This window comes from Gymnodraco acuticeps, unplaced genomic scaffold (assembly GCF_902827175.1).
Source record: "Gymnodraco acuticeps unplaced genomic scaffold, fGymAcu1.1, whole genome shotgun sequence".
NCBI lineage: Eukaryota > Metazoa > Chordata > Actinopteri > Perciformes > Bathydraconidae > Gymnodraco > Gymnodraco acuticeps.
Genome location: NW_022990026.1, coordinates 782,572 through 792,981, shown reverse-complemented (window position 1 = coordinate 792,981; position 10,410 = coordinate 782,572). Strand labels below are relative to the sequence as shown.

General features: G+C 41.3%; 1 protein-coding gene across 1 annotated transcript; it reads left to right on the top strand.

Annotated features, from left to right (window-relative positions):
• Positions 1-7,371: 7,371 nt before the first annotated feature.
• Positions 7,372-10,058, top strand: LOC117545185. The gene is made up of 5 exons (XM_034214879.1): positions 7,372-7,518; positions 7,878-8,411; positions 8,699-9,016; positions 9,402-9,456; positions 9,809-10,058. Exons 2-5 carry the CDS (start codon positions 7,950-7,952, stop codon positions 9,964-9,966), a joined length of 993 nt encoding a protein of 330 aa, XP_034070770.1. The 5' UTR covers positions 7,372-7,518; positions 7,878-7,949; the 3' UTR covers positions 9,967-10,058.
• Positions 10,059-10,410: the final 352 nt, after the last annotated feature.

Genomic DNA, 10,410 nt, shown 5'->3' with positions numbered 1-10,410 from the left:
CAAGACACTGGTACTTGCTTACCATGCTGCGAATGGATCTGGCCCTTCGTACATCCAGGACATGGTTAAACCGTACACCCCAGTGCGTGCACTACGCTCTGCATCAGCCAAACGACTCGCTGCGCCCTCGCTGCGAGGGGGACCCAAGTTTCCAACGGCGAAAACACGTGGGTTTGCTGTCCTGGCTCCAGGATGGTGGAATGAGCTCCCCATTGACATCAGGACGGCAGATAGCTTGCACATCTTCCGGCGCAAACTGAAAACTCATCTCTTTCGACTCCACTTCGAGCGATAGAACTAGTAACGAAGCACTTTTATACTAATAAAGGACTGGCTTTTCTAAAGCCAGTTGAGTAGCACTTGAAATGTTTTTGCTCTATGAAACCTGATGTACTTTTATGATTCTGTTTTCTTCAAGTTGTATTTTGTTGGACGAACGCACTTATTGTAAGTCGCTTTGGATAAAAGCGTCAGCTAAATGCAATGTAATGTAATGTAAAAAAGCCCACTCATCACGACAAGGTGCAGGTCAGGAATGGGAACATATAAGACGGGACAAAAATGCAAAATAAACTAAAGAGCATGGACACAGGACATGGACAAATAAAAAATCAAAATGAGACAACAAACACAACAAAGTCTGCACATGTGTGTAACTTATGAAACTATATACAAAAACATGAGTGTTTTTGAATAAGCATATGTTTAACAAATCAATATGAAATTAAAACTGCGGTCGCACTTGTGCGCGCAGTGATGAGCGGGCCCTCGCGTCCGTGCGCCTGTCGGGGAGGGCAGCCGGTCGTCCCGGCGTCAAGCAGACGCGCGCGAGTCCTGGGAAATGAGCCGTTTCTCATTTCTATAATTTTCGCGTCCCAGACTCCCAGGTCCTCCGGCAGCGACCCGGAAACGGATGTCGGCGAGCCGTCTCGAAGGAAAACAAATTTCTCTAAAGGGTCGTCGAGGAGGCTGTCTGGAGGAGGCGTAACCGAGGATACACTGATTTAGAGGAGAGAGGAGTGTCTCTGGAGGAGCTATAACCGAGGGTACACTGAAGTATTGTCCTGAGACGATTTCAGCCAACAGTGATGTTTAAAAGAGGTGTGACGCATGGCTGGACTTCTGTCAACGAAGCACAGCTCTGCAAACTGTTCCCGTTGTGATTATAAGTTATTTGAGATGATCAAATGTGCATCAGACTTTCTGCCCTTTACCGTTTGTTTACTCACTAATCACATGTCCCCTGGATGTTATTTTTTTTCTCAACACAACTGCTTTCATTGTGACGCGATGTTTACAGTGAGAACAGCTGCTGATGTCAGTGCAGAAAGAAGAACAGTGTGTATAATATATATCGCTCAATAACAATTGTAACAGGCCGACATTTCACACTTTATTTGTAGGCTTTAGGAAATATCTACAAATAAACAGTAGGGTTAGGGTTAGGGAGTGTCTTTTGTAATGAATATGCCGCCAGCAAAGGGCGTTGTTGGACTAACAGTAGGTGTGTGTGTTTGTGTGTGTGTGTGTGTGAGAGTTGATGTACCAGGCAGACAGGCAAGTGTAGCTTATCTGACATATAATTGGTCAAAAATGGTATATTCTCCGTTAGCCTACGAGCTCCCCGTTTGAGCGAAGGACTATTCCTTCTCAATGTAGCATGACATTGGATATGCGCTGAAGTTGTCCTGGATTGGAATTTTTCCGATCATTCCCCTAGGAGGAGTTTGCAAGAATGTGCTTAAAATGCATGAAAAACGCACAACCCCATTTTTCAAAATGGCCGACTTCCTGGGGGGCGGGGCTAATGGAAGGCAATTTGATATATGTGTGCAATCATAATAGTAATGTGTATACAGCGTTTCGTGAATATCGGAAAAACTATATGCGAGCAGTTTGGAGCAATTTGCGCCATGTGAATCGTCAAAAATGGTGTATTCGCTGTCAGCCTACGACCTCCACGAGTAATTTTTCAAAAATGTGCTTCTCAATTAAGTATCCTATTGGATAGGAGCTAAACCTGTCCTGCATTGGAATTTTTCTGATCATTCCCCTAGGAGGAGTTCGCAAGAACGTGCGTAAAATGGCTGAAAAACGCACATTTTTCAAAATGGCCGACTTTCTGGGGGGCGGGGCTAATGGAAAGCAATTTGAAATATATGTGCAATCATAATAGCAATATGTATACAGCGTTTCGTGAATATCGGAATAACTATATCCGAGTAGTTTGGAGTAATTTGCGACATGTAAATCGTCAAAAATGGTGTATTCGCTGTTAGCCTACGACCTCCACGAGTAATTTTTCAAAAATGTGCTTCTCAATTAAGTATCCTATTGGATAGGGGCTAAACCTGTCCTGCATTGGAATTTTTCTGATCATTCCCCTAGGAGGAGTTCGCAAGAACGTGCGTAAAATGGCTGAAAAACGCATTTTTCTAAATGGCCGACTTTGTGGGGGGCGGGGCTAATGGAAGGCAATTTGAAATATGTGTGCAATCATAATAGCAATATGTATACAGCGTTTCGTGAATATCGGATTAACTATATCCGAGTAGTTTGGAGTCATGTGGAGTAATTTGTGACATGTAAATTGTCAAAAATGGTGTATTCGCTGTTAGCTTACAACCTCCACGAGTGATTTAAAAAAAATGTGCTCCTCAATTAAGTTTCATATTGGATAGGGGCTGAACGTGTCCTGGATTGGAATTTTTCCGATCATTCCCCTATGAGGAGTTCGCAAGAACGTGCGTAAAATGGCTGAAAAACGCAATTTTTTCAAAATGGCCGACTTTCTGGGGGGCGGGGCTAATGGAATGTATTTCCAAATATATCCGCAATTCCATGAGAAATGTCTGTGCCAAAATCCGTGAAGTTCTGAGAAACTATATGTGACTACCACACAATAGGAGGCGCTAGTGAGCAGTTTTTTTGAAAATGTACGTTTTTTTTTTACATTCTCGAAAAGGTCCTGGGCTCTGACGTGTGTCCAAAGTTTTGCGTCCGAAGCTCATTTTATGCTATCGCAATTTAAAAATAATGTATAGGCCACGCCCACATTCTGCATTTGTTTCGACACTTTGAATCTAAGTTCGTAGTCGCCCCAAGATTATACAACTTTGTCAGCGTCCTAAAGGCCTCAAAAACAGGAAAGATGGCGACTAAAAATAATAATACCACCAATAACAATAGGTATCCTCGCACTTCGTGCTAGGACGCCGTTGGGTCCTAGCACTCCGTGCTCGGGCCCTAATTAGGCCCCGTTCAAGCAGACTAACATATATTGAACAGTTTTCCATATGCTTACTCGTTTTGCAGTGAACAGTTGCTTAACTTTGACACATAACTTATGAAACTATTTACAAAAAACATGAATATGGAGGTTGCAAATGGATAACAACACTAGTAGCAGCCAGAGGTCGCGTTAACCGAATATTTTCTGTCTATGACGGATTTTTTTTAACAATGACGGAAAAATCTGAAAGCAGTCCGTCATTTTGACGGATTAGAACAAACTCGGAACAGCGCCAAAGTTTCCCCGCAGCGAGTCTCCGGTGTTAAGCATGCCTGCCAAAAAGGAAATGATACAGTTTCCAAAGCCAACTTTGCCGTACAAATCATTGAAATGTCTGTGAGTTTTGGCTTTACGCTGTGTGTACTCCCGCGAGGTGCAGTGGGCATGCATAACACGGCGCTAACGGTTCACGAGCGTGCGCCCCGCCCCCCGTTGACAGTTCACGACTGTGCTTCCCCCCCCCACACCCCCGTTGACAGTTCACGACGGTGCTTCCCCCCCCCCCAAGAGTGTAAAGGCCGACGGGTAATACTGAATTTTGACGGACATTTTACGATCCTGTCCGTCAAAATGACAGGCAGTGAAAAAGTCTAGCCCAACCTCTGGTAGCAGCAGACATTGAAAGTTACTCAGGCCCCATTTCATGCGGGCTCCAAGCAACATATACAATGTAGTGTTCTAGGTCAGTAAATTACAAAAAATGTGTTGATTGGCCACGACACGTAACACATATTGACACATACAAAACAAACCAATAACTTAATATACATTATATAGATGTATACATATATATTTACAGATATTTACAAATATGCACACACAAGTATAGACAAATAGACAGTAAACTGGACACGACACGTAACACATATTTGACATACAAAACAAACCAATAACTTATATAGATATATACATATATTTACAGCTATTTACAAATATGTACACTAAAACACAGAAATGGCCAACAACAATGGTTTACATTTGCAACCTCCTTTTACACTAGCAGTGCCACCTACTGTCTCACCAAGTGTTTTCCCCTGGACTGTTCTTCTTTGCCCTTGGAGAAAGAGAAGATGGTAGGCACAGCAGTGTCCTTCTCTAATAAAATAACAACAAAAATGACATTATTGCAGAGCAAGACGTTGTTTTTCACAAAGGACATTTATGACTTTAAGTTATGTTGACATTTTTATTTTGGTTTGAAATTAACAGTGTACTTCAAAGACAATCTAGGGCGATTATGAATTATCTAATAATAATTTAATAATAATTCCTTACATTTATTATAGCGCTTTATCAATGACTCAAAGCGCTTTACATATACACACACATTACACATATATGATACATGCAATGGTCAGATACTGTGGACAATACCCACAGGAGCAAGTTCAGGTGAAGTGTCTTGCCCAAGGACACACCGGCTTTACAGACGCAGCAGCGGCGGGTTTCACCCCTTGATCTGATGATCATTGCACAGCGCACTGCGCCACACCGTCCATCTTCACGCCTCGAGGTCATCGAGGCGCTTTTACAGGTACACATTAGTATTATACATGTACTGTGGACAATACCCACAGGAGCAAATCCGGGTGAAGTGTCTTGCCCAAGGACACAACGGCCTGACGCAGTGGCGGCAGGAGCGGGTTTCGAACTGGAGTTCCCCAGCACTCCCCCTTGATCTGATGATCGGATGCACAGACCACTGCGCCACCCGTCCCAATCTATCTGCATATTTAACATGAACAATTATTGTTGCAATTAATATAATAATACAAAGTAAAATAAGCTTATTGAAGCTTGCTATTTATTTTTTAACAAATATGTGGGGAAATGTTCCATCTATGATAAAGACTTTATGGATTAATTGCACACAAATGTGATAGGTTGCTTTAAAAAAAAAGGATTTTAATGTTGCTCTACTGGCAAATTCTTCATTTGGCCTTTCATCAATTAAAAAAAAGGGTCTATACCCATGACTCAGTGCTGTAGTGATGACACTCAAAGTGTTCACTGCAGAGGAGAGAAGAAACCTTAGGGGTCCAGTGCAGTCCTCTGATTGACTGTGTGTGTGTGTGTGTGTGTGTGTGTGTGTGTGTGTGTGTGTGTGTGTGTGTGTGTGTGTGTGTGTGTGTGTGTGTGTGTGTGTGTGTGTGTGTGTGTGTGTGTGTGTGTGTGTGTGTGTGTGTGTGTGTGTGTGTGTGTGTGTGTGTGTGTGTGTGTGTGTGTGTGTGTGTGTGTGTGTGTGTGTGTGTGTGTGGCCATCTCTTACCGGGTAGCTTCATATCCAACTAGGCAATTTTCACTCATCAGTTTGTCCAACGCACCACGTGAAGCGTCGCTTTTAAACACCATCCCACCCACCACATCAATCCTTCCACACCACACATTAAAATCACCCACCACCATACAGTTCCCCTCACATTTCCCATCCAACCCCTCAAAGAACATATTTCTTTCCTTTTCCTCATTTGGAGCATACACATTTATTAATTTATACAATTCCCCCATGCACTCTAAGAAAAATCTGTAAAATGATGGCCAATGTGGTGTCAAATGTGACTGTTTAAGTACTGTAATCGACTTTTACATTACTTTTGCCGTTGAAAACAGTGTTGCCAGGTCTGCTTATTATAAGTGTCCCCGAAGATTTTATTTGAAAATAGCAGATCTACAAGCTCACAACCATATTTATATATTTATATCGTCGCGGCACGTTGTGATCTGCTATTTTCTAATAGTTGCTGTATAGGTTTAAAGTGCTCATGTGGCCCACTTCACTTCTTTTGGACTTTTTTCCCCTTGACCTTGTGGCTTGTTTGTGTCCCTCACAGAATCTGGCAACACTGGTTGCGCATTGCATTGTGGGTGCTTTTGCCCGGTAAAAAATATCTGTGGTGGCCGCCATTACAGGAATCCGTCCGCACTGAAAGTTAAACTGAAAGTCTGCTCGGTACGGTAGGTTGGTTCACTTCATTGTGTTTAATTTGGGAATGGAACCTCATTTCTTAATCAAAAAGGACATTTGTGGTAAACATAAAGTTTGTGTTAATGTTAAATATTTGTTTTATTACGTGGACGTCTGGCAGGTAACTCTTCTAACTGGCCCCAGTTAGAATATAGTCCTTAAGCAGTATCCCCCCGTGCAAAAGTTGGCCAGTTCATTGAATTGATAGGTAAAGTTTGTATTTATGGTTAGTTTATTTTCGCAGGTTTGTGTGTTGTTGTTTTATTAGTAGCTTTTCAACCGGGCTAACGTTAGCTTCCATTGGCAGAGTGTTTCCCCCCCAAACACTGCGGTCAATACAGCTATAATAGTATCATATCGACTAATATGTATTCGATAGGCTTCGTTGACATTTGAAGGTGTGTGTGTTATGTTGTGGTTACATTTGGATTAAAAGTAGTATTGTAAAAGGCCACGGGCTAACGTTAGCTTCCCGTTAGCTTCCATTGGCACAGTGTTTCCCCGCTCAAACACTGCGGTAAATTCAGCTATAATAGTATCATATCGACTAATATATATTCGATAGGCTTCGTTGACATTTGAAGGTGTGTGTGTTATGTTGTGGTTACATTTGGATTAAAAGTAGTATTGTTATTAACATAGCTTCAACGTGCTTTGCCCCCCAGGTTCAAGTTTCAGACTCCACCAGGTTCTATCCTGAGCTGACCAAAGCATAAGGACAGCAGGTGAAGAATTTGGACTTGACTCGAGTAACTCAGTTGTCACAGAGAAGGTCCAGGTTAAAGGCACGCCATATGGAAATGGTATGCTTGTCTTACTGAGATATACTAAAGGACAACTACAGTTAGGACAAATAGCGAGCATTATTATAAAAAATTAAATGAGTGTCCTACTTTTGCTTCCGGGGAAAACTGCCAGCTGGGTTCCTGAGCTTGGAGTCTATGAAGTTGATGAAAATATATCTGATATGTTTAGCTGCCAAAATCTGGACAAACTTAATGATTATTATCCACTTTCTTCTTACCAGAGAGTTGCGAGGTTGCTCATTCCTCTTAAACACATGCCAACATGGAGCTTGTGAAAGAGTTGGTTAAGAAAGCCATACCATCGCTCAGTAGTGATAAGATGGATGCACTCATGGCTAGACTGGTGGAATTAGGAGTTCAATGTGAAGATGACCTGATCCTTGTGGAGGCCCCGGACATTCAGGACACTCTGCCACTCATTCAGTGCAGAAGACTCGTTAAAGCTTTCCAAGGAGGTACGTTTTTTTAATTTGTAACCCTAATCTGCACAGTACTGAGGGGTGGACAACACCGACAAAATCAAATATCACTATTGTATTTATGACTATGTTATGTTAACAGTTGTAAGTTCAGTTCATTCTTTAAAATCAGGAAAACACAACAGGTATCACAATATGATACCCAAAATCCTATTCAATAATCTCATATGATATATCAATATATTGCCCAACCCTGTATACTATCTGTATACAAATTCACAGACCCTTAAGGGTCCATTTGTACCCCTGGTGGTCTCCAACGGACATTGAAAACCAGTGTATTAATTAATTAGTATCATTGGTGATGAGGTTCATTTTCTACACCTCTGCCACAGAGTGATGATCTGCCCCCAACACCACCTGCCCACTCCCCTTCCTGTGAGCCATATTCCATACCATGGCACAAAATGCCCTCAAAGCTCATGGATGTGTTGGGTGAAAATAAATGGGTAAAGTCGAAAGAAAGACTACAGATGGTTCGGATCGTTGTTGAAGATTACCTCCATAAACACCCTGGAAGACCTGGTAGATCCAAGCTGATGGAAATCGCCAAGAACATTGTAGGACAATATCATCTGTCTTTCAAACAGACAGAGCCCTTTGGAAATATGCCGTTTGCAAAAGATGGTTGTGGTCCTCTCTTTACCCAGCTAGAAAACAGAGTTGAAAATATTAAGAGAACATCAACCCCAGGAAAGAGGCGAGCAGAGGGTGGAGAGGGTGAAGTTCAGCGGAAGAAAAAGTCAAGAAATTCCGATCGTTATGGATGTGTGGAGTGGGATGTTGCTGTCGAGGGAACTGAGAGTAGAGCAGAACTGCTGTCAAAACGAAATGAATTGAAAAGTGCCTTCAAAACCCATGATCCTCAGGTAGGGCTGCTACCATCCATTATGTTCTTGTGAATGTATGGATTACTTTTTGATTGAGTAATGGAGAAGCTAAAATTTGAGTTTGATTTATTTTTGGTATATCAATTCAAATTGGTTTTGTATAATTAACAAAAAATAACTGATCTACAAGTTCACAATGGGACTCGTTGTGCGCTTGTATATCAGCTATTTTCACCCGAAATCGATTTATCTGTATTTATATTGATAATTTGTTTTATTATTGATTGCATTTATTAGTTTGATTAACTGTTGCCTCATATCTTTAGGAGTCATCTGTTCGAAAACTGATGGCTGAAACATATCCCATCCAGCGTGAAACCATCAACGATGGAACCAATGTAAAGGTCCTAAAGGAAGAGTGGCCATTTCTATTTGAAGCTGCTCACCTGTTTGATCATGCATCTAGACTCCTTGGCTTTTCGGTACAAAACAAGCTGGCACAGGAGCTTTCCAAAAAAGAACCGGGGATCAACAACTTCCTTGACACCAAAGGGATGAAGATGGGTGAAGGTCCAGTACAGCTGATCTGTGGCATTGTAAGATACTTCAAGGAAAACCCTGATCACCTTTTCTGCAAAAATGAGGTACATTTTATGGATTTTTAACCCCACTTTGCGCTGCTGATAATATCGAAATTGGTAAACCACCTCTCCTGGAAACGAAGATAAAAGGAAATCAGTAAAATCCTTGATTTATTTTCCCGACCAGGAGAGAATCCCTCATATAATTATACACTTCCATCCCGGCAGAGCTCCTCTGTCTTGGAAGACCAAATGCTGTCCCCTAATAGAACAAGGTCTTGTAAGGACAGACTTCCCCCCCCTGACCGAAAAGGATTCTGATTCTAACATTAATCGATTATGTTTGTGTAAATAATATTTTGCCTGCCTGACTGTGTTTGTGTACATTGGAAACATAAAATCATCACATTCATATGTGTATCTTTGTTGTTTTATTTTCCGAAAACAGGACTCCGCGGATGCTGAACTCAGCCTCCCCTGTACCCCATGCATCCTAATCAGAGGTTTGTAGTTTAATCATTTTTGAATCCCAGCAAGCTTGGATATATGTTCTCCATTTGTTCTTAGGTTTACTGATGAGACGATTTGTTGTGATGAAAAGGTATAGAGTTGGTTGATTTTGTTTTGTAAATGGTGCTCAGAACTATGTTGATTAGGGCCAAAATCTTTAAATGTAAGTACACTTGTATGTAAAGTCTGACAAACTAAATGCAGAATACCTTTTCAAAGTATTTGTTGCTTGTTCTTACCATAACCTGTGTTTGGACTGAGTATGGAAGATTTGGCGCGTGTGTACGTTGTTATTTTTTTTTTTTTAATTACTAATACATATTATTTTTGTAATCTATGTTTAAGGTGATCATCTATTCGAGATTGCTGTTGATCAGGAAGTTGTGAATGACCACATCACCTCCCCCATTGTGGCCCTGAGCTATGCTTTCTGCTTGTTTTATGTCTGCAACATTGAATATCCAAAGGAGATGTCTCTTACCCTGGAATTCATGCAAAGGTAAGCAGCTCATTGTTTTGAAATGTATAAGCTGGGGTATTCAAATTCTGAGACTGAGGGCTTCCCACCAGACAAAGCATGTAAAAAGGTATCCACTCATCTTCCCTTAGATTACTAGCATAGTTGTGCTCAATTCCAGGATGCTTATGGGATCATGATTATTAAATATAATATATATTATATGTTTTGATCACATTGACACTCTACAATCGAGCCAAGATAGCCATTGCTCTTTGACAGGGGTCTTCAATGTTGTTCAGTCCAAGGACCCCTTAGCTGAGAGAGATGAACCAGGGACCCAAATACTGCCTAAAATTGTATTGCAGATTCAACTTTTTCATAGAGTTCATAGACCTGTTTGACAGCACTATCACCAGTGTTGTGTAAAGTTTGTTTGCTTACACATTATCTTTTCTATTGTTTGTTTCATGTTAATGTGTATTATCAA